The sequence below is a fragment of the Poecilia reticulata genome, chromosome 18 (assembly GCF_904066995.2).
Source record: "Poecilia reticulata chromosome 18, P_reticulata-male-v2, whole genome shotgun sequence".
NCBI lineage: Eukaryota > Metazoa > Chordata > Actinopteri > Cyprinodontiformes > Poeciliidae > Poecilia > Poecilia reticulata.
This window is the reverse complement of record NC_088847.1, coordinates 24974100-24998030: the sequence shown is the minus strand read 5'-3', so window position 1 is coordinate 24998030 and position 23931 is coordinate 24974100. Positions and strand designations below refer to the sequence as shown.

Below are 23931 nucleotides of genomic sequence, written 5' to 3'. Positions count from 1 at the left end.
ACCAACAGTCATATTTATTAAACCATTTTGGACTTCAAAAATCACAATATTTTTTTCAAACTTTATATGGAAAAAATAAAGACTAAACGTTAAAAATTCACAGAATTTGTTTATCTTTTTCTAATGTTAAGGGGAGAAAGGATTACTAAGACAACTAAAATATGGTTCCCCTCCTAACTTTGGTAAATAAGAGCAAAGGTTTTCAAACTTTGAGGATTGTTATGATGAAGAGAGGAATGAACACAGTTAAAGACTTGCTGGTAAATTAATTTGTTTCCATTTTAGAGAGGGCGAACACATTATTCCAGGCAGCTGATGTATCCATTCTCTCCTCTTCTCCTCCAATAACTTTGGGAAATAAAAAGTAACTGTTTCCAAATTCTCAAAATTATGTGATAGCATACTAGACATTTCCTTAACCAGTAATGTCATATTTTACATTAGAATAGAATAGAAATACTTTATTCATACCAGACAGGAAATTACTGTGCAGTTGCAGCATACACACAGATCAAGTTACCAATAAAAATAAAAAACAAATTAAATATAAAAATGCATAAAATGTAGAATGTAAGATGTAGAACGGGATTTACCAAAAAGTTTACACTTTGATCTTTTCAGGAAGTCTTTATTTTGTGCCCTGCTATCGGCCAGCTTCCCTCCTTATCAGAAATAAAAAATAAATGCACACAACGTGTTGGAACTTTTGTTTGTTGACTGACTTATTTGTCAGGCTTACGAGACAAAAGCTGAAAAAAGATCGATTCACTTCGCGTTTAAAACAGCGTAAAAAGACCTCCACACAAGACCTCGTTTATTTATGTATTTTATTTGATAGCTGCCGATTAAACTGAAAGTTACAACATTGACATGTTTCTATGAGTAGTTTTACCAAGAAATTGATCAGAAGCGCCTTGAAAATGGTCAGATCCGCCGGATCCGCCTCTCTGGCTGCAATGCGCGCTCCCGACGCAGGGGGGCAGAATTCACACAAACCGGAGCTGAGCCTTTTTCATTCAGTGTCATCACAGAAAGGAAAAAAAGGCAGGAAGAGACGATAAAGCTGATGATTAAAATGAGGTCGATGGGTTTCATTTATTGTGCAATTAATTGATTTATCGTTTATCGCGATAAATCAATCGCAATAATGTTTTTAAGACTACCCACAACTAGTCTTAAAAACAACAAATCAAACTACAATTAAAATGAATATCAATTATTTGCACGTCTGTTACGTCATGTTTACGTTATTTGCACGTCTCTCCTTGGGCTGCCACCTTATCGTGTGGAGGGGTTTGAGTGTCCAATGATCCTAGGAGCTATGCAGTCTGGGGTTTTATGCCCTGGTAGGGTCACCCAAGGCAGACAGGAACCAGACAAAGCGCAGTCAGTCTCCTTGAGAGGGCTGGACGTACTTCCACTCTGGAGTTGCCCACAGTGAGAGGCGCCGGGCAGGAGTGGGCATACTTGTTGCCCCCCATCTCGGCGCCTGTACGTTGGGGTTACCCCGGTGAACGAGAGGGTAGCCTCCCTCCGCCTACGGGTGCAGCTAGGCGGAGGAGTGAGGGTGGGGGGACGGTTCTGACTGTGCTTACAGGCCAAACAGCAGATCAGATACCCACCCTCTAGGAGTCCTTAGAACAAGGGCCCTTGTTCTACTGGGGGACTTCAACGCTCACGTGGGCAATGACAGTGAGACCTGGAGGGGCGGTTGGGAGGAACGGACCCCGAGCTGAACTCGAGTAGTGTTTTATTGTTGGACTTCTGTGCTCGTCACGGATTGTCCATCACCAACACCATGTTCCAACATAAGGGCGTCCATATGTGCACTTGCACCAGGACGCCTAGCCGCAGTTCGATGATTGACTTGTCATCATTTCATCGGATTTGCGGCCGTATGTCTGGACACTCGGGTGAAGAGAGTGTGGAGCTGTCCACTGACCTGGTGGTGAGTTGGCTCCGGTGGTGGGGGAGAAGCCGGTCAGACCTGGCAGGCCCAAACGTGTAGTGAGGGTCTGCTGGAACGTCTGGCGGAGTCCCCTGTGAGACGGAGCTTCAACTCTCATCTCCGGCAGAACTTTGAACACGTTCCAGGGAGGTGGGGACATTGAGTCGAGTGGACCATGTCCGTACCTCCATTGCGAGGCGGCCTATCGGAGCGCTGCTGCAAGGTTGTTGGTGCCTGTCGAGGCGGCAACCCTCGAACCCGTTGTGGACACCTTCGGTGAGGGATCTGTCAAGCTGAAGAAGGAGTCCTATCGGGCCTTTTGGCCTGTGGGACTCCAGAAGCAGCTGATGGGTACCGGCAGGCAAAGCGGCATGCGGCTCGGGTGGTCGTTGATGCAAAACTCGGGCGTGGGAGGAGTTTGGAGAGGCCATGGAGACAGACTTCCGTACGGCTTCGAGCGATTCTGGTCCACCATCCAGCGTCTCAGAGGGGGAGCAGTGCAGCACCAACACTGTTATAGTGGGGATGGTCGCTGCTGACCTCAACTCGGGACGTTGTGGGCCGGTGGGCGGAATACTTCGAAGACCTCCTCAATCCCACCACATGCCTTCTGTTGAGGAAGCTGAGCCTGGGACTCTGGGTGGGCTCCCAATCTCTGGGACGAGGTCGCCGAGGTGGTCAAAAAGCTCCCCGGTGGCAGGCCCCGGGTGGATGAGATCCGCCCGGAGTTCCTTAAGGCTCTGGATGTGCAGGGTTGTGTTGGCTTACACGACTCTGCAATATCGCATGGACATCGGAGGCAGTTCCCCTGGATTGGCAGACTGGGTGGTGGTCCCCCTGTTAAAAAGGGGGACCGGAGGGTGTGCTCCAATTACAGGGGGGTCACACTCTAAGCCTCCCTGGTGAGTCTATTCAGGGTCCTGGAGAGGGTCCGTCGGATAGTCGAACCTCGGATTCAGGAGAGCAGTGTGGTTCTGGTTCTGGAACACTGGACCAGCTCTACACCCTCAGCAGGTCCTGGAGGTTCTGGGAGTTCACCCAACAGTCTACATGTGTTTGTGGACTTGAGAAGGCGTTCGACGTGTCCCTCGGGGGCCCTGTGGGGCCGGGAGTATGGGGTACCGGGCCCTTGATACGGCTGTCAGGTCCCTGTATGACCGGTGTCAGAGTCGGTCCGCATTGCCGCAGTAAGTCGGCTCGTTTCCGGTGAGAGTTGGACTCCGCCAAGGCTGCCCTTGTCACCGATTCTGTTCATTACTTTATGGACAGAATCTCTAGACCAGCCGAGGTGTTGAGGGGATCCATTTGGTGGCCTTAGGATCGCATCTCTGCTTTTGCGGATTGATGTGGTCCTGTTGGCTTCATCAGATGTGATCTGCAGCTGTCCCACCGGGAGGAGGCCTCGGGAAGACCCAGGACACGTGGAGGGACGATGTCTCTCGCTGGCCTGGGAACGCCTTGGATTCCTCCGGAGGAGCTGGAAGAAGTGGCTGGGGAGGAAGTCTGGGCCTCCCTTTTGAAGCTGCTGCCCCACGACCCGACTCCGGATAAGCGGAAGAAAATGGATGGATGGATGTTTAATCCAAATTAAATCAGCAGCTCCATGAGGCCCCTCAGGGTTTCAGGGCCATAATGCTGATATTTAACACGGATACATAATGTAACACTTTTGAGATCAATGCTGAAAATTTGGTTTAATGGTTTCAGCATACATAAATTAATATGTTTTAAATGTTTAACATTAAATGTAAGATTTTAAGGAGCTGGCAAGTTTACTTTGTAAAGTTCAAAGAACAATATTAGTTTGTTTGTTACCATAGCAACAATGTGACGCTGTGAGTTTAATCTTTGAGTTGTGCTGTTTGTTCACAAAAACAAATTGGTAAATGTGATTAACTTATTGTTTTTATTTGGCCGTTAAATTACTCCCCCTCTCTCAGATTAAATGTAACACAGAAGCTGTTAGAGGTGCTGATGTTTTTAGCAGCAAGAGGGAACCTAAGTCGGATTCTGCTCCAGACCTCATCCAGCCTTACGGCCCAACTCAGATGACCGCAACAAGAAACTGAGACAATTTAAGCCCTTTAAAGGCATTTATTCTTAAAATGATGTCTAGGGATTGTGGTCAGCGGCCCCTCTGTCTGGTCGTCCGTCAGGCGTAGATCTTCTTTGGACATGGACCGGCTGGCCCCCACAGATCTCGGTCTCTGCTCCCAGGGTCCATCAAGCGACGCCTCCATGTGACCCAGTCAGACTGAAAACTGGTTCAAGTTTTTAATGAGCGCCACAGAAACTACTCTGGCTGCTTGAGCTTTATGGGACGAGTTTCTCACATCTCTGCGCAGCCGAACAAATTAACTCTGAGTAGGAAGACAAAGCATTTGGTGTGGTTTGATGCATCGTGTAACCGGAAAATAATAATAAAATAAAAACAGTGTGAAGCATGACTATGAGGCGACCGCCAAAGCTCCTCACCGGGCTGAACCACTAACGCACTGACTAACCGGCACCGTAGACATAAACTTTTATCATTGCAGAAATAATTCTTTGCTCCTAAATATAAATCATTGTCACCGCTCGCTCAACGCTCCTCTGAAAGTGACTACAAGTTATTCCTGCGGTTCACATAAAGCTGCACAACCAGAGCTAACGGGGAGTGTTTTAAATTCTTATACCTGTTGCAGAACCAACATGGAGGCTGATTATCAGTTCTACACACAGGCTGGACATGGTTGAGACGCTGATGTGTTGAGGAGAGTTTTGTCATTTTTCATGCTATAATTTCATGGTAATTCTGTAAAACTCTTAACAAAATTTAATAACAAAGATGTTTTTAAGTGTGGCAAGCTCTCACTAGTCTAGACCCTTAAAGCTCTTTCGTACGCGACACATTTCTTCTAAAAAAAAAAAGGTCTTGAATCCGACGTTTATCTTTAATCTTACTGAACTTAAAATAACAAACGGACTCAAAACAAATGTAAAGGACGGTCAGAAACTGTTACTCTCAAGGTGCCAGACAATGAGCAAGTGCTCTCATGAACTAATCATAACCAATCAAAGCACCACATGATAAGATAAAGCACCAAATTAAGATGTTTATCTTTTTCAAATGGCAACAAATGAAACTCACGTTACACAAAAAACATTTGTAATGAAGTTTCAAAAACATGTACATAAGGCTCCTACAATATTATTAAATACATTTTTGTGACATGTGTATAAATGTTGAGATAGAAAATTGATGTCTTCCTGCTGTCATGAATCTTCAGCTGATCTCTAAAAATCTAATAAATAATAAATGCTTTTTTCCTCAGGTTAATTCAGTCGTTCAAAAAGACCAGCTGGTCAGTTCAGTTCAGAAATCTTTTTAATCTCCGAAGGAAACAATGTGTGATTCATGTCATCCATCTGATCCTCAATGAGCCCAGAGACCTGATGGATTCAGATTTCTATTTATAATTAGTTCCTCCAATAAACTGGTGAAATATTATTCATGAAGCTTTTATGGCTGTCTGATAAAAATTTTCTTAAAAAGAATAAAAGCATAGCAGAAAATCCTGCAGTTTTATGTGAACACATTTTAAACATTAAAATTGTCTCTGGAAGCTGACCTTTGACCCTGAACCGGTCTGTTAGGTTCTCACAGCAGCTCGTTGTTCCAGTAGCAGAAACTGAGTCTCACACACAGACCTGCACTGATCACTGTCTAAAGTCCAGTTTGACCTCGACCTCTCTGCTCTGTTTCTCTCCTTCAGATCAGAACAACGCAGCAATCAAAGCTGAACCTGGAATACGTCATTCTGCCATGTAAAGATCCTGATCAGGGAAAATCACAATCGCAGAGTGGAGAACCGATCTGGGACCATTAGATTCCTCCTGTACAGAGATAATCAGCTTGATCCAGATGCCAGCTCCATCCTACATGGACGAGTGATCTGCTGCTAAATCAGTTAAGGAAAGGAGACGTCTCTGATTCTGAAGAACACGACGAGACAGACGGGACGTATGAATGTCGAATTGATACAGAAAACATGTGAAAAACTGATCAGCACCATCAACCTGGTTGTATCCTCGTCCTCCTCCAGGTGAGAGTTTGTCTGGATCAGAACCAGCAGCTCCTGTTCTGATCCAGATCAGATGATCTTCAGTTGTTTCCTACTGATAATCGGACTAGAGGTCAAAGGTCACGCATTTGAGTAATTTTAACCTTTAAACTTTGATTCATGCCAATTAAATTTGATTTAATTGATTGGCTGGGAAATGTTGATGATGGTTTATTAGTGTTTAGATTACCCAGTCTGAGCAGAACTTAAAGAAGGAGCTGAGCGGTACCGGTACCGGTCCAGCCGCAGCCCTCCTCCAGTCGAGCTTTGTGAATGAGCCTTATGGACATAAAATATCTCTACTCTGTAAATGTAAACTAATAAACATGATTTCTCTATATAATAAATGTCCACTTCCCACTCAGAGCCTCTCTGTGCTGGACGCCTGCTGCCCCAGCAGCCGTTTTACAAACTGAAAACTTTCTACAGCAGAATTCAAGTGCAGATTGGTAACGTTTAATTAAAGGTTTGAACAAAAATATCTGATAGAAAATGTAGGAATTGTACACATTCTTTACAAACTCCACATTTTAGACTCAAAAGTAATTGACAAATAACATAACCCAAACAAATATTGTTTTTCAATATTTGTGTGAATCCTTTGGAGGCAAATCACTGCTTAAGCCTGGAACCCATGGACATCACCAAACGCTGGGTTCCTCCTTCTAATGCCTTGCCAGGCCTTACAGCCGCAGCCTTCAGTCTTGCTTGTTTGTGGGTCTTTCCGTCTGAAGTCTGGATTTGAGCAAGTGAAATTCATGCTCAATTGGGTTAAGATCTGGTGATTGACTTGGCCATGCAGAATGTTCCACTTTTTTGCACTCATGAACTCCTGGTTAGCTTTGGCTGTATGCTTGGGGTCATTGTCCATCTGTACTGTGAAGCGCCGTCCGATCAACTTTGCAGCATTTGGCTGAATCTGGGCTGAAAGTATATTCCGGTACACTTCAGAATTCATCCGGCTACTCTTGTCTGCTGTTATGTCATCAATAAACACAAGTGACCCAGGGCCATTGAAAGCCATGCATGCCCATGCCATCACGTTGCCTCCACCATGTTTTACAGAGGATGTGGTGTGCCTTGGATCATGTGCCATTCCCTTTCTTCTCCAAACTTTTTCTTCCCATCATTCTGGTACAGGTTGATCTTTGTCTCATCTGTCCATAGAATACTTTTCCAGAACTGGTCTGGCTTCTTGAGGTGTTTTTCGGCAAATTGAACTCTGGCCTGTCTATTTTTGGAGTTGATGAATGGTTTGCATCTAGATGTGAACCCTTTGTATTTACTTTCATGGAGTCTTGTCTTTACTGTTGACTTAGAGACAGATACACCTACTTCCCTGAGAGTGTTCTGGACTTCAGTTGATGTTGTGAACGGGTTCTTCTTCACCAAAGAAAGTATGCGGCGATCATCCACCTCCGTTGTCTTCCGTGGACGCCCAGGCCTTTTTGAGTTCCCAAGCTCACCAGTGAATTCCTTTTTTCTCAGAATGTTATGACTGTTGATTTTGCTACTCCAAGCATGTCTGCTATCTCTCTGATCGATTTTTTCTTTTTTTCAGCCTCAGGATGTTCGGCTTCATCTCAGTTGAGAGTTTCTTTGACTGCATGTTGTCTGGTCACAGCAACAGCTTCCAAATGCAAAACCACACACCTGGAATCAACCCCAGACCTTTAAACTACTTAATTGATTACAGGTTAACGAGGGAGACACCTTCTGAGTTAATTGCAGCCCTTAGAGTCCATTGTTCAATTACTTTGAAAAAGAGGCTATTACAGAGCTATGATTTCTAAACCCTTTCTCCGATTTGGATGTGGAAACTCTCATATTGCAGCTGGGAGCGTGAACTTTCAGCCCATATTATATATATAATTGTATTTCTGAACATGTTTTTGTAAACGGCTAAAATAACAAAACTTGTGTCACTGTCCAAATATTTCTGGCCCTAACTGTAAATACTTACACTGCTACAAACAAGGACGTTGCCATGGTTACGGCTTCACGTGGTTGCAGACTTCCATGTATTTATACTAATTTACATTAAGATGTATTTATGGGTGGCAACAGGCCGACCAGCAGCTGCTCTATTTATAAAGGAAAGCTGCTCTCGGCTTTATGCATCAGGATTTTTTTGTGCGCCGCACTTTTCAGAATTTATCTGTAATGTGAAAACTGTGCAGTGTTTTATGGACGAAGCCCCAGATGAGAGACGTCTGACTGACAGACCCACCAAGTTATGTCTGCGTGTTGACATTTAACAATAGTCACCCACTGTTGTTAATTCAACAACTTTCTTGCTATATTCAGGAACATTTCAGACAAAGAACTTGATATTAGCCAACACTGGAATGATGCAGTGATGGCAAAGTTACTTTGAAAAAGTAACTAATCGGATTACTGACTACTTGATTTGGAAAGTAACTAAGTTATACTAACAGAAACTTTTAGTTACTTTCAGCAGCTGCTGACTTCACTCGGCCACCTCTGAATATTACTTTGATCTTTGCCAAAACTTAATTGCAAGTTATTTTGGTAACATCAACAATATGTCTCCACTTATAAGGTTGAACTGAAAGGGAGATTTTTTAATGGTTACAACAGTACAAAAAACACTTTAGTAATGTGTGTGTGTTTTTGTGTGTTCATCTATTCTCCACTAAACTCTAAGAAGGATTTTAACCCCCCACCGCCCTCCACCCTCCAGGTTCTGCTTTACGGCCCTGTTTGCTGTCAGAGCTCCTCCTGCGGCTCCACAGCTCAGATGGCTGCACAGATTTATGAATATTAATGATTATAATGATGTTTAGTTGCACAACTTTATTCAAGGCTGTTTTCACGTTTATTGAGCTGTTCGTATTAGTTTCCATGTTACCTTGACTTCCATAATAACTATTTAAGGATAAACTTTTTCTGTATTCCTCAAAAATGTTTACATAAAGTAAATGTTTATAGTATTGCATTAATCACACTGAGTGTTCACCAGTTATTCTGCAGTTAAACTTATGTAAGGAAACTCGCTTTAGATACCGGAGACTAAAAGTATCACTGCTCACCAACACATCAGTGATTCGGGGCTAAAATTAATCTGAATATTTGGAGATAAATGATAATTGAAATATTAAACCATCTATGATGTGGAGCCATGGCTGCATTACAAGGAAAAATGATTCAGATACAACATAATCTCATCCTTTGATCTTAATACAAAGTAACACATTACTGACATCACTGACTATAACCCTTGTTATATCATAATCGACATGTAAAAAAGCCTAATTCTGATTCTAATAAACCTCATTAGAATACAGAAAACAAAAGTTTCAAATTAAACTTCATCCTGTTCTATTCTGAATAAATCCAAGTTATAATCAACCAAGTAACATTTGATTTGATTCTCTTTGGTCTAATCCAGCGTTTCTCAACCTTTTTCAGCCCAGGGCCCCCCCAGCCTGTATCCAGCCCCCCCAGCCTTTATCCAGCCCCCCCTGCCTTTATCCAGCCCCCCAGCCTTTATCCAGCCCCCCAGCCTTTATCCAGCCCCCGTGCCTTTATCCAGCCCCCCGCCTTTATCCAGCCCCCAGCCTTTATCCAGCCCCCCACTGCCCCCACCAAGAATTTGCAGGCTACTTTGCACTGACTATTATTTTATCATTAATATTACTATCACTATTGTAGATGTTTCATTTTTATGCTTGTTTCTGTATTTATCATCAAAATAATTTCCAGAGAACAAAAAAGTCATGAGAATAGAAATTATTTTCACAGCGTCTATGAAAAATGCAATGAACATTCAAGTTAAAATCTGTAGGCCTATCAGCCAATCAGAGTGGAGAAAATATTCTTATTCTTTTCCATTTTCTAGTTGTTAAATATTCCACAAAATGACCAGATAAAGATGTTCAACATGCCAGTTTAAACTTTGAACTATTTGCAACGACTGAGCTGCAGCATTAAAACATGGATAGAACTGTAACTACATTAATCAGCTCTTCTTCTCTTCAGTGGTTTCTGGTGGTGCAGCTCTGTGCTGCCTTCAGGAGAATGGGACATCAGAGATCATCCATAAAACTTCACCCACATGGCATTTATTGGCAAACCAGAGCTTTCAGTGGAAAAACTAAAGTTCCTTTTAATGCCATACAAATATGAGACAGAAACATGGATTATATCTTTATATAGACCTGACTATTGATTATAGATTAATAGTTTTACTGGACAGAAATTACAAAGAACAAATCTGGTTCTTAATCAAATCCTAATGAGTCAAAGTGTCATGGAGTCATCAGCCTCATGACATTAACACTGACATGAAAAATAATATTGAAGAAATAAATATATCAAATCTAATTAAAACATAAATAAGTGATCAGTTCTTTACTGTTATGGTCTGTAAGATATATTTATTCTCAGTACTAGATGTGGTCTCAACAAACCCATGGCACTTCAACAATATTATTTTACCTTTTATCTGGAAATAGTGTCTGTTTATTCTTGCCATACAGTCTCTGTATTAATTATTGCTCTAAAGGTCTTGCCATACCAGTTTATTCCTCTGTATTTACTTTAGTTTCTTAGTTTATTCTTGCATTTTGTTCTTCATTCATTTCCATTTAGTTTCCTTTGATTAGTTTTATCCTCTCTTGGTTTATTGCTATGTCCACTTTAGTTTCTTTCCTGTTGCTACATTTATTTTATCATTTATTGACCATCAGTAATCTTCACTCATCACCTGCTGCGCCGCCTAATCATCATGTTTCACATCATGTGTTGATTTTTCACTGTTCAGCGTCGGATTCTCTGTTTTTATGCCATAATTCACATCTAGTTCGTCGCTCCGTTTTATGTCCCGCTTCTCCTGTTTCAGAGTTTTGCGCAATGTGAACGTCTTTTTTTTAACCCCTAAGGTGCAGGGCGGTCGGGAAGCGTATCGATGGGGAAAAGGCAGACTGACATAAACCTTTTAAAACAACGGAAACAATTTCTGCATTCTGATTATTGAAATTTAAAAGTGCTGTGTTGTTCTATCACCCCGTTTCATACCGGACCACTTACAGCTCCGTGTTAACGCTATAAAATGAACGCTCTCTATCGTGGTATCACCCATGGAGGGATTTCTTTATTTAAATGGGTTCATTTTTCAGAGGGATACACAGTGAGGGTATCGTGATTTTAGCTACCAGTAGCAGGAGAACGGAGCTGCGCCAAGAAGCTAACAAACACTGACTAGAAGAAGAGCTGCCATCGATACAGTTGCAGCCAAGCATGATTTAATGTTACACAATACAGTTTTACCAAGTTGCTCAAAGTCTAAACTGGCATTGTTGTGGATTTAAGGTGTAAAGTTTACCTTCGACCAAACGCCCCCCAAAGGCATCCCAGCGCCCCCCTTTTGTAAAAATGTCCGCCAGCGCCCCCTGCTGTCCTCTGAACGCCCCCTGGGGGGCGGTACCGCCCACGTTGAGAACCGCTACTCTAAATTAAATACACTATAAGGCAAAAGTGCTGGCCAGAGGACGACTCTGTGGCACTGAGGCTCAGCGGCGCCACCATGAGGTCACAGTGAAAACGCTCTAATTGATTATAATGATTATTATTACAGTGGAACCAGAACTGAGGCTCAGTCGGATTCAGTGCATTAAAGGTCATCAGCTCTTTGTTAATCATTGAAACTATCATGGAAACATCCCATAATATCAGCTCCAACCAACAGATTTAGACCAGAACCAGGAGAGTTTTGAAGGTTCTGATCCATAAAGATCAAGTTGATCCAGAACCGGTTCTGGTTCTATCAGCTCCTCATCCTGACTTTCTATCAATATCAACCAATCAGAATCAGGTTGGGCTGATCCAGATCATGTTCTGGTTACCAGGGCAACCAGCTCCACCAATCAGATCTCGTCTAGTCAAACTCTGAACCAACCAGGTTTCCTGTCTGTTAAATCAGATTTAATGGAAAAATCATCTGATTATTAAAATATTCTGTTATTAAAACTCATCCATCTTCATTCGTCTCCACAGAACCGTTTCCAGTCTGGGCCACAGTTCTACTGGTTCTGGCTCTGGCTGCTGCTGCAGGAGTTTCATTTTATTTCTGGTTCCGCTGGAAACCAGGTGAGTCTCTAGAACTGCATTACCCATAATGCCTTTGGTCAGGGTCTGCTCTCCTCCATAGCAGCTCCTGGTGCATTGTGGGCCAGCAGCTCCCAGTGCATTGTGGGTCATCAGCTCCTGATGCATTGTGGGTCAGCAGCTCCCAGTGCATTGTGGGTCAGCAGCTCCTGGTGCATTGTGGGTCAGCAGCTCCTGGTGCATTGTGGGTCAGCAGCTTCCTGTCTCTCCTGAGGACAAACAGAACCTAAAGAGTCGGTGAGGATGGAGCAGAGCTTGGTGGGTTGCTGCCAGGCAGCAGCTGGTTCCACTTCATCACCAGATCAGGGGACATGGACACATGTCTCTGTCCTCAGAGAGTCCTCCAGGAGACACAGAGACAGGGAGGAGACAGTCATGAGACCATCAGAGCTGCTGCTGTCTGTCCAACTCATCTTGTCCTCTGTTGTCTCTCAGTCCCAGAACAGGTGAAGGTGGAATCAGGGAAGGAGTCTGTTGAGCTGCCATTTAAAGTCCCACATCGCCTGTGGTTCTGTAAATACAGACGGTCTGTGGCTAGAGTGGAGTGGAAGGATGGAGACAACAGGACCGTCCATGTGTATCAGATCGGTTCTGATCAGCTTAAAGACCAAGATTCGATCTACAGAACCAGAACCAAGATGAACCTGCTGAAGAATGGAGACCTCAGTCTGACTCTGTCATGGCCGACTGAGGGAGACACGAACCTCTACACCTGCAGCGTCTACAGCAGGAAGGGAGACGTCCTGATGGAGAAACAAGTTCAGCTCCGGGTCAAAGGTCAGTGGTTTAAATGTATGTTTAGAGGTCAATCAGAGGAACTGTTTGGATCAGAACCAGTTCCATCTTTTCTCTGAACTGGATCGGTTCTGGTTCTGGTTGTGTCTCATTGACGAGTTAATATTGACATGTAGCTGGTTCTGATTCTGAACCATTTAACCTCTGACCTCCATCAGAACCCTGAATCCTTCCAGAACCAATCAGAACTGGGCCTCAGAGGTCCAGAACCTCCAGCTGTTTCTAGATCTCTGCTCAGCTCCAGAACCTCCAGGTTCTGCTGGCTCCAGAACCAGCCTGGTCCAGTAGCTCCATCAACCCGTCCAGAACTCAGAGCTTCATGTCCATGTGGACTGAAGGACGTCCTGATGTGGGACAGAACCAGAACCCTGACAGAACCGGCCTCAGTCCAACTGGACCTTCTGTCTCCAACAGAGGACAGGAAGTCCTGAAGTTCTGCTTCCTGTCCTCTGATTGGTCCACACTGAAGAGACGGAGCAGCCTGTCCTCTGCTGGTCTCCATGGAGACGTGTCCTCGTCTTTCTGCCAGTCTGAGTCCAACTGGAGACACAGAGTCCAACAGCTGCTGGGGACAGTCTGCAGCTTCCTGCTGTCCTCACTGAGGACATTCTGTCCACCTGCTGCTGGTTGGACACAGCAGAGACAACAGTGTCTCTGTTCAGTGGAGACATGGGACACATTTCAGATGGAACCAGTCCAACATGTTGGACCTTCATCCAGTCAGAGGACATGTCCTCAGAGCTGCTGCTGTCTGTCCAACTCATCTTGTCCTCTGTTGTCTCTCAGTCCAACAGGTGGAGGTGAAATCAGGGGACGAGTCTGTCCTGCTGCCCTGCAGAACCACAGAGGATCTGGATGGAGACGTTAGAGTGGAGTGGATGGACAGAGACAACAGGAAGGTCCATGTGTATCAGAACGGTTCTGATCATCCTGGAAAACGGGACCAGTTCTGCAAAACCAGAACCAAGATGGATGAAAACCTGCTGAAGACTAAAGACCTCAGTCTGACTCTGCAATGGCCCACATATGAAGACAGAGGGATCTACATCTGCAGAGTCTCCAACAGAGACGGAGACGTCCTGATGGAGAAACAAGTTCAGCTCCAGGTCAAAGGTCAGTGGTTTAAATGTATTTTTCCAATCAGCTGACTGGTTCTGATCAATAGTGATGATTGGCTGATTAGAAGGTCAAAGGTCAGTGTGATGTAATGAGTGATGAAGATGAGGAAGCAGAGCAGGAGGAAGAGGTCCAGGACAGACGGGGACACAGAGTCCAACATGTTGGACCTTCATCCAGTCAGAGGACATGTCCTCAGAGCTGCTGCTGTCTGTCCAACTCATCTTGTCCTCTGTTGTCTCTCAGTCCAACAGGTGGAGGTGGAATCAGGGGACGAGTCTGTCCTGCTGCCCTGCAGAATCACAGAGAGTCTGGATGGAGACGTTAGAGTGGAGTGGATGGACAGCAGACACAGGACGGTCCATGTGTATCAGAACGGTTCTTATCGTCCTGCTACACATGACCCGCTCTACAAAGGCAGAACCAGGATGGATGAAAACCTGCAGGAGACTAAAGACCTCAGTCTGACTCTGTCCTGGCCGACTAATGGAGACGGAGGGAGATTCATCTGCAGAGTCTACGACAGTTCAAGAATCATCCTGATGGAGAAACAAGTTCAGCTCCGGGTCAAAGGTCAGTGGTTTAAATGTATTGGTTCTGATCAATAGTGATGGTTGGCTGATCACAAGGTCAAAGGTCAATGTGATGTAATGAGTGAGGAAGATGAGGAAGCAGAGCAGGAGGAAGAGGTCCAGGACACACGGGGACACAGAGTCCAACAGCTGCTGGGGACAGTCTGCAGCTTCCTGCTGTCCTCACTGAGGACATTCTGTCCACCTGCTGCTGGTTGGACACAGCAGAAACAACAGTGTCTCTGTTCAGTGGAGACATGGGACACATTTCAGATGGAACCAGTCCAACATGTTGGACCTTCATCCAGTCAGAGGACATGTCCTCAGAGCTGCTGCTGTCTGTCCAACTCATCTTGTCCTCTGTTGTCTCTCAGCCCAACAGGTGGAGGTAAAACCAGGGGTGGAGTCTGTTAAGCTGCACTGGAGAATCACAGAGGATCTGGATGGAGACGTCAGAGTGGAGTGGATGGACAGAGACAACAGGAAGGTCCATGTGTATCAGAACGGTTCTGATCAGCCTGGAGAACAGCACCAGCGCTACAGAACCAGAACCAAGATGGAGGAAAACCTGCTGAACACTGGAGACCTCAGTCTGACTCTGAGACGACCCACTGATGAAGACGGAGGGAGATTCATCTGCAGAGTCTCCAACAAAGACGGAGACGTCCTGATGGAGAAACGAGTTCAGCTAAAGGTCAAAGGTCAGTGGTTTAAATGTATTATTCCAATCAGCTGATTAATTTTGATTAATAGTGATGATTGACTGATTAGAAGGTCAAAGGTCAACTTTTGTACTGAGTGATGAAGATGAGGAAGCAGAGCAGGAGGAAGAGCAGGAGGAAGAGGTCCAGGTCAGTTCTGGTTGGTTCTACCAATAGAACCGACTGGATCAGTTCTGGTTCTGATAGCAGTAAGAGATGAAGCAGAGGAAAGAAAACGGTAAAAAGACGAGAGAGAGCAGCTGGAAGGACAACCAGGAAGGTAGAGAGAGAAACATCAGAGCTGCATTCAGGATCAGAGGAAGTTCCTCCTCCATCTTTCTCCACCAGAGAGAATAAATGAATCCTCTACCTCACTGAGGACGTTCACCATGTGGATCACTGGGTGAATGAGTGAATGTAGAGTGAATGAGTGAATGTAGAGTGAAGAGCTTTGGATCCTCTGACTTGATGAGTTCAGGTCGTTTACCGACATCTGATGCTGATAGATTGTCTCTCTAACTGTCCTCTGTCTCCTCAGCAGGGACAGTCCAGGTCCAACCAGAGGACACCAGAACCAGAATAATCTCCATTGATCCGACTCCACTGCTGGCTGATCAATTAGTCTGATCAGGTTGATGATCTCTGATCATTGATCCAGTCAGACTTTGGATCAGAGCCGATCTCAGTGAAGGTTCTGATGGACCAACAGAGACACTTCCTGGTCCTCTGGTCCAGTCTGCAGCCTCTTATTGATCACTATTGATTATTGATGACAGAATGAAGATCTGAAGGAACTGAATCATTTCTGTGCCTGAGGAACCAGTTCATGACTGGAACTGGAATAGGGCTGTTGTAAACGATTATTTTAGTAATCGAGTAATCTATAGATTTTTCTTACGATTAATCGGATAAAAACAATTATGAAATAAAATATTGGTAAATCTTCCATAACACCAGTGTTACTATCGGATATCAACATCAGTCTATTTTTTCCACCTTTGAGCTTCCCTACCAGTTACTGTTTTGTAGACCCGTTTTGCAACACGGGATATTTACGGCTCCTCCGTTCAGAAACTCATCTACCCGCCATGTTCCGCCTCCCGTTTGTTCAGACCGGGATGATATCAGTTTATTGTGCGGTTCGTCCGTAAAGCTGCTCTGACCCTGTAAGCATCAACCCTCAGCCGCCCGCCGTGTTCAGTCTCTCCGCTCACCTGTAGAAATCCTCCTCAGCTTCTTCCCGCCGTTCAACCAGCAGCTCCGGAGCAGAAAGGCTGCCGGACTCCCGGCATCGCGCCGTCATTTTAAGGATGTTTATTGGTCCCACAAAAACGATGAAAACCCGGAATTATCACCAATCAGTAAAATCCCCGCGGGCCGAACCTGAAAATTGGACGTTATGCTGCTAACACGTAGCTTCCGTCAACAACTCAGAGGCGGAAGTCAGAGCTCCGCGCAACGCAAATAATGTTCCGGCTGAAACACGGTGCGCTAAATGATAAAACATAAATTAACGAAGCTTCGAGGCAGGTCAATTTTCCTCGAGGAATTTTAATAATCGAGGTTCTCGAATCACTCGAGGAATCGTTTCAGCCCTAAACTGGAACTGAGGCTGTCATGAAAAACCTCATGAAAGCCTCATAGCAGAAAGTTTGATGGGTCCCTAAGAGACTCAGTATCAGTTATGCTGCATCAACTGATCAGTTCATTATTGTGACAGAACAAAAAAGAAAACAATCCTCCATGTCCCTTAGTTCTGTATGAATAACGCTTTATTAATTTGTTGTCAATACAATTAGAAGCTTCTTTTTATTATTTTAAACATGATCTGAATATAAACCTGAAGTCCTGAACTGTTACTTTGTATGAAATGCTGAATTTGAACGTAATTACAGATTTATGACTAAATATGTTCACTTCTGACTGAAATATATTTTTTAAACCTCATGTTATTCATTTGTTACATGTTGCTTTCATATTAATGTGTTTTAAAATACATAACTTTGAATTTTAAACCTCTGATCTGACTTATTACCTGAAGGTCATGAAATAATTTGGTCACTAATATAAATATTCAGTATGTAGTCGGACATTAGCTGAAGTTCAGACTGAGTTATTCCTCTGTTACCAAATACAGTGTTCATATATGATGCTATTATATCTATAATCTCTTGTATTTTTATTTCTTGTGAATATCTTGATGTGTTGCATTTTGCTCGGTGCTTTAAGGCTGAATGAAAATCTGGTTTATCATCATTTCTGAGTCAATCTTAATGTTTCTGTTTCTGCTGATCCTGTTTTTATCTTAACATTTATATTAATTTGATGTTTTTTTTCTACGGTTGGTTTTCTTTTTATGATTTTTAGACCAAATGAAACTGCAGATTTTTGTAGATTTTTGTCTCCATTTTCTTAAAACTGAATAACAGAAAATATTTTTCAAAAGGTTTTTTATTTCAATCATCCTGAAAGTCCAACTAAATACAAACACAATAAAACCAGTTTAGCATCCAGCCCTCCTTTTTCCTTTCTTTCCTTTTAAATGACAGTTTTAGTTTTTAACTTCATTTGCAGGTGAATTTATTTTATTTATTTTTGCTAAGTTTTGATAATCATTTGCTAAAATGCCAAGATGTGCTGACTAACAATAGTGTGACAATAAATAGTTCAGAAAACTTCCATCTGTTTTGTGTTTGATTTAAATTTAAATTTTGTTTTTCCAGGATCAAGTTGCATTGATTATCTGTTATAAATAATTATTTCTTTACTTTTCCTCACATTTCAAACCACAAAGTAAAATATAATCTAAAAACTTTCTTGTCTTTATTAGTCCTGCTGATTTAAATCTCTGATTTCACACAAACTTCAAAATAAAACTAGTTGTGACTCCAATGATTCTGTTTTTCATCTTGTTCATAATTTATCCAACTAAATGATTTTACTGTGAAATTTAGATTCTTTTAAAGTCAAGAACCTGAACCAGTTTGATGGAGACGTTTTGTTTCCCATCAAGTTTCACCAGTTTGACCTTCTGACCTGAAGAAGGTCAGAGTTCATGTTGGACAGTCTGTCCGTCCAGCAGGACAGAGGAGGACAACATGTCCTCAGCAGATCTTCATCACTGCTCTGCATCATCATCTTCCTCATCGTCTCAGCAGGGATGAAGGTCAAATGTTGATTAAATTATTGATGGAAAATGAAACCAATGAAGTTTAAAACAGCCGATCTGATCATTGATTTTCCTCAGTTTATCAGTAATTTGTGTTTTAATCTTTTCATTAAATTGACAAACTTTTTTTTCTGATCCTTCAGCTTCATGAACTGAACTCAAGTTTTACCAAATATAACAGATTTATTTTCATTTAAAGATAGTAAATAGATTATGATGTTTGAACTATGACATATTTTCAGGTTTTATTCAGATTAAATCCAGAGCTGTGGCTCATTTCAGTCACACACATTTTTCACTTCTTTTGCTGAGATGAAGCGTTTTGGCCTCTCGGCTTCTGCTCTCCTGAAACTGTCAGCAGAAAGTATTTAATCTGACAGGTTGGATTAAAATGAAAAATGACCAAAGATCTGATTTTGTGAAGGTTATAAATAATGTTGAACTAAATCTAGTTTTCACTTTGCTTCATGTTGTTCAGCATCAGAACAATCTGTCAACTTTTGTTGTTTCTGCTGAAATTATTGTCTGTTCAGAAGAAACCAGCTGCATTATTTTCTTATTCTACTGAATTTATCACATCAGAGCAAATATTTATAATGACAAAACTTCAGCACACAGTTTGTTAATGCAGATATCTAAAAATGTAAGTTTGAATATTTATAATGAAGTTTGAAAAAACGTAATTATGGATGTGACCCTTCAGATAAATTCAGTGATTTGAGGTTTGTTGAACAGCAAAGTGTATTTGAAGAAATCTTCAATTGTTTTTTTACTCATTGGATTATAAATCTAGTTGTTTCCAGTCTATTTTTTAGATCTAGAATGTAAATACAGAGTCAGATGTAACCGATTTTATGCTAAAACTGCCTGCCATAACGGACTCGCCCTGACGGAGCTGAGAGAATAGATCAGTGAAGCAGGCATCGATTAACGTGACGTCACAGTAAAATATGAACATCTGTCTTTTTTTCCATCTGCATCATGAAACAAACTGGAATCTGATCCAACATGAAGCTCCGTTAAAATCCACCAGAGATCTTCAGACTTTAATTAGGACATAAAGACGGACAGCGGCCAGATCTGTGAGGAGCTCACTGCGCATGTCTGAGTCCTGCTGTTCTTGTAAATCACGTGACGTCAGTAGAAGTGAAACTGATCTCATGAGGTGTGGCTGAGTTTATTTCTGATGTTTTCTTCATCTGATCTGTTGAAACTCATCAGGTTGAATCTGCAGCTTTTGATCCTGAAAGCAGAAAAACATCAAACTGGAATCTGTTCATGCTGACGTCACTGGAACCAGTTTAGACCAGAAACTGGAGCCTGAAGCAAACAGGAAGTCAGAAACTTTAAACTGGATTCTAGAAAGTGATAAACATTCAGCTGATTCTTTATTATTTACATTCTGCTTCCTGTCGGGATCCAGATTCACATTAGTATAAACTAGTAAACATGTGACGTCATGTAACCGGATCCTCCTGCTGCTGGAGTTTTCACATGGAACAATGCTGCCACCTGGTGGCCAGACATGAACACTGCGCTCTGTTCTAGTGGAGACTCAGGTTATTAGAGGATCCAGGGAAAAGTTTCTGCTTCAAACTAGTAAATGTAAAAACTTCTCTATCAGGACTGAACTGATCTCTGATGAACTGCTGTCAGGTAAAAGGGGGCGGAGCCTCAGCTCATCATCATCACGTCACGTTTCCTCTCCTCTGCTTTCCTCTCGTCTCCATCATGTTTTAATAATTCAACATGTTTATGGAGTCATTTATGTTCCTGGTGAGAAATGATTTAGTTATTTTATTCATTTACTCTGAATAAACTGCACATGAACATTTTCATAAATTAAAACATCATGAAAACATCAGTATTTTTGTTCCTCATTCATACAGTGAAACATATTTTATGTATTTATTACACAGTTAATTATTTCAGCCATGTATGTTTTGTAATTTTGATGATTTTGACTCACTGAGAATCAGAACTAAACATTTTAATGGATCCAAAAATAATATTTCATCAGATCAATTTAAATAAAATCTTAAACAGAAATGTGAGATTTCTGAACATAATATTCATTTCTATGGACCCAGTTCTGGTCTGGGCTCCTTTTGCATGAAGCTCAGTCTCATGGTACCGGTGGTACCAGCCTGTGGTTCTGCTGAGGTTCTGGAGGTCCAGGTTTCCAGCTGCCTGCAGGTCATCTTCATCGTTGGTTCTGGTGTTTCTCATCTTCCTCCTAACAATCCTCCACAGATTCTCTCTGAGGTTCTGATCAGGCCCGTTTGCAGGTCCAGTTCCACCATGAAGCAGCTTCTGGAGCCTCTGGCAGTTTTGGGTCGGTACCGAGTTCTGCTGGGAAATAAAACCAACGTCTCCATCCAGCAGAGGAAGCAGGAAGAATCTAACATGTTCTGGTTGAGGCTGTTCTGACCCAGTGGACCAGAACCAGCGGTCGGCATGGCGACCCAAACCTGGAGGTCAGAGAAACAGATGAACTGATGTGATTTATGTTCATGAAAAGTAAAATGATAATAAATGTGAAAGTTGATTAATGAGGTTTATTAATTAATTTATTGTGTTGAATATAAATCAATAATCAATAATGTAAACTGAGTAAAACTGTCAGGATAATCAGTTTTATTCTGCAGAGTTTTTACCATCTGACATGTGAAACCTGAAGCTGCTCTTCATCTCCTCCTCTTCCTCAGGCATCGTCTCCTTCCTCTTGTTCAGGTTGACCTGCTGACCTGGTTCTGTTATATTAACATGACTTCATACAACAGAAACTTCAACTTCACTTGTTTATGTTCTTGAATTTAAATCCTTTAACTTCCTGTTACTATCTGAGAGATAAACATGTTTAAAAGTCACAAACAGCAGCTCGATTTAAACACATGGAGAAAAAGCTGCTCATTAATATTTTCCTTTAATTCCAAACAGTCTCCAGGTTTCCGATGTGTAAAATGATCAGTTTGGCATCAAATCAGATCAGAGGAATAAAACGTCTTTAGCTTTGAGTCGATGCAGCTTCAGTGTATGGAGAGCCGTTTCAGCCAAAATTAAATAAATAAATAAATAGATGGGTGAAATAAATCAAAAAATGAAGAAAATGAGTAAAATAAATTTAAAAAAAATGTCTTCATTTTTTCATTTATTTTACTAATTTTTGATTTATTTCACCCATTTATTTATTTAATTTTGGCTGAAACGGCTCTCCGTATCAGCCTGAGGCTTCAGCTCCTCTGACAGGAATCGTCTGTCGGTTCACGTCGGCCTCCGAGCCACTAAACACTCTGCCACTCTCACACGCTTATATTAAATCTCTCACATTTTATCTTATACATGCGTATGTTTCATGTTTCATACTGGATCTCTTGCTTTCGCATATTTAATCTTCTACATACATTTAGACTCACTGAACTGATATTTTGATGAGTTTCAAGATGTCGTCGATTTAGAAAATATTTCAAAGCCAAAACTGTTTTGTGTTAAAACTAGAAGTTCTGATGGTTGTTCCTGATTTAATTTATCTCATCTAAACTTTTTCCATCAGAAACCTGTTGATGATTATTGGTTATTGGTGATTGATTATTGGTTAAACATCTCGACTGTAACGGTCAGAGGAGCCGCCATCCCTCCTGATTTAAGGCTTTTATTTCATGGTCCAGTTAAAGTCCAGACTGTTTCTCTGACCGCCTGCCGGCTCGTTTCTCTGACCCGTCAGAACCTCTGAGCTCTCAGCTCCTCAGACCAAAACTCAGGTTTGGTTCTTCAGACATGGCGGAGGTCCAGTCTGGTTCTGAACCCTGAAGTCCAGATGATCCAGAGACTCTGAGGTTCCTGACAGTTTATGCATCATTACTGAACCTTCAGTGTTTGAACGTGTTGGACCTTTTGATTTATTGGTGACTGTATTGATCTCTACCAGCTCCAGATGGTCATGATGATCATGTGACCTGGTCGACATCCATTCATTCACGTTCACTGAGGCTGATGGTGAAACATAGAAACCGTTTCTGAGAAAAACACTTTGGTTCAGAGCAGAACTGAGTTTTTATCAGAGTTTAAATCCAGGAAGTAGATTTTACTGCCACAAACTGAGAGTTTCACCTTCTGACTTCCTGTCCACAACTACCAAAATAAAACAAATATTCATCTCTGAACTAAATTAGATTAAAACACCATTAAGAAGAAAGTTGATGAACAGCAGAAAGTTCAGTTTTTAACCCAACAGTGAGTCTCTAAACATGTCCTGGACATTAATGTGACCCCAAGCAGCAGATCACAAACTTCTGGACCATTTAGAGATGAAACTTTTCACCACAAAGAAAAAATGAAAGTTTGAACCGAGTCAGAAACCAGTAAAACCAGTCAGAGCTGCTGGTCAGGTCAAGGTTTCACTTCTCATCAGATCAGATCTGAGTTAGAAAAGGAATAAAAGTTTCTGAATTCATAATTATTCATCTTTGTTATTTTATCATTAAACCTTCTCTAAATTAAAATCCTGGTATTAGAAACCAAACGTTTCTGTTTTAATAGTAAAAACATCAAATTAACCCTAAAATGTGTTAAAATAACCAGAGAATCTTTGAAAACTAACATCTTCTTATCTCTGTTCTTTGGGTTTCAGCCAATCAGAGCCAAGCATTGGGCTTCGCTAACGCTAACAAACAGCTTGTAAAGCATCGATGCACCGAGACGTTTCAGCTTCCTGAGCTTTATTCTCTTTCTGTGATCTACAAGGAAATGTGAAAATAATTCAGTTTGTTCCACATGTTGAGCTGAATCAGAGAAACTGATCAATAAATCGATTTTAATCCAGCTCATCTAGTTACACAGACACTGAATGAAAATATCATCCCAGCATTTCCTTCCACGCTACACAATATTCTCCTGATCTAAAAGGTTTTATGGTTCAAGAGAATCAAACCCTGAGCTGAATGAGAGCAGCTGGATCAGAACCAAACGGATCACAAAAACCTTCAGAACATTTATGAAAACTTCCTGTTGGTCATCAAGGTTTGATCTGACGGGATGAAGGTGAAACTCCTCATCATGTTTCCCATCAGAAACATTTTCAATCTGTGATGTTTCATTTTTCTGTCCTGATGCAGAAACATTGGAGGAAGTTTTTATTCTTTATGTTCACAGAACCTTTAGTTCATATTTAACCTGAACAACCGCAGAGTTTATTAAAGTCATTCAGCAGAAAAACCTCAAACTGCAGAACAGAAAATATGAAACGACCAACATCATCCATCCATCCATCCATCCATCCATCCATCCATCCATCCATCCATCCATCCATCCATCCATCCATCCATCCATCCATCCAACCATCCATCCATCCATCCATCCATCCATCCATCCATCCATCCATCCATCCATCCATCCATCC

At 42.1% G+C, this 23931-nt stretch overlaps 1 protein-coding gene and 1 long non-coding RNA gene across 4 annotated transcripts in view; both read left to right on the top strand.

Moving 5' to 3' along the window:
* Positions 1-18043, top strand: part of LOC145548496 (uncharacterized) — a 101441-nt gene extending 83398 nt beyond the window's left edge. The window contains exons 1-2 of one of the 3 annotated variants that reach the window (XR_014084507.1): positions 10149-14088; positions 15903-18043. Coding sequence is in view for 1 of the 3 variants with exons in the window: in XM_081598963.1 (XP_081455089.1) it covers positions 15903-15991 (89 nt within the window). In the remaining 2 variants the exon portion in view is untranslated. Of the gene's footprint in view, positions 1-10148; positions 14089-14901; positions 15365-15902 lie in introns of those variants that run through there. The other 2 variants (XR_014084506.1, XM_081598963.1) reach the window with 2 other exon arrangements.
* A 1395-nt stretch (positions 18044-19438) lies between these two features.
* Positions 19439-21330, top strand: LOC145548716 (uncharacterized). The gene is made up of 3 exons (XR_014084721.1): positions 19439-19698; positions 20787-21010; positions 21242-21330. It is a non-coding gene; the product is annotated as an uncharacterized LOC145548716 (long non-coding RNA).
* Positions 21331-23931: the final 2601 nt, after the last annotated feature.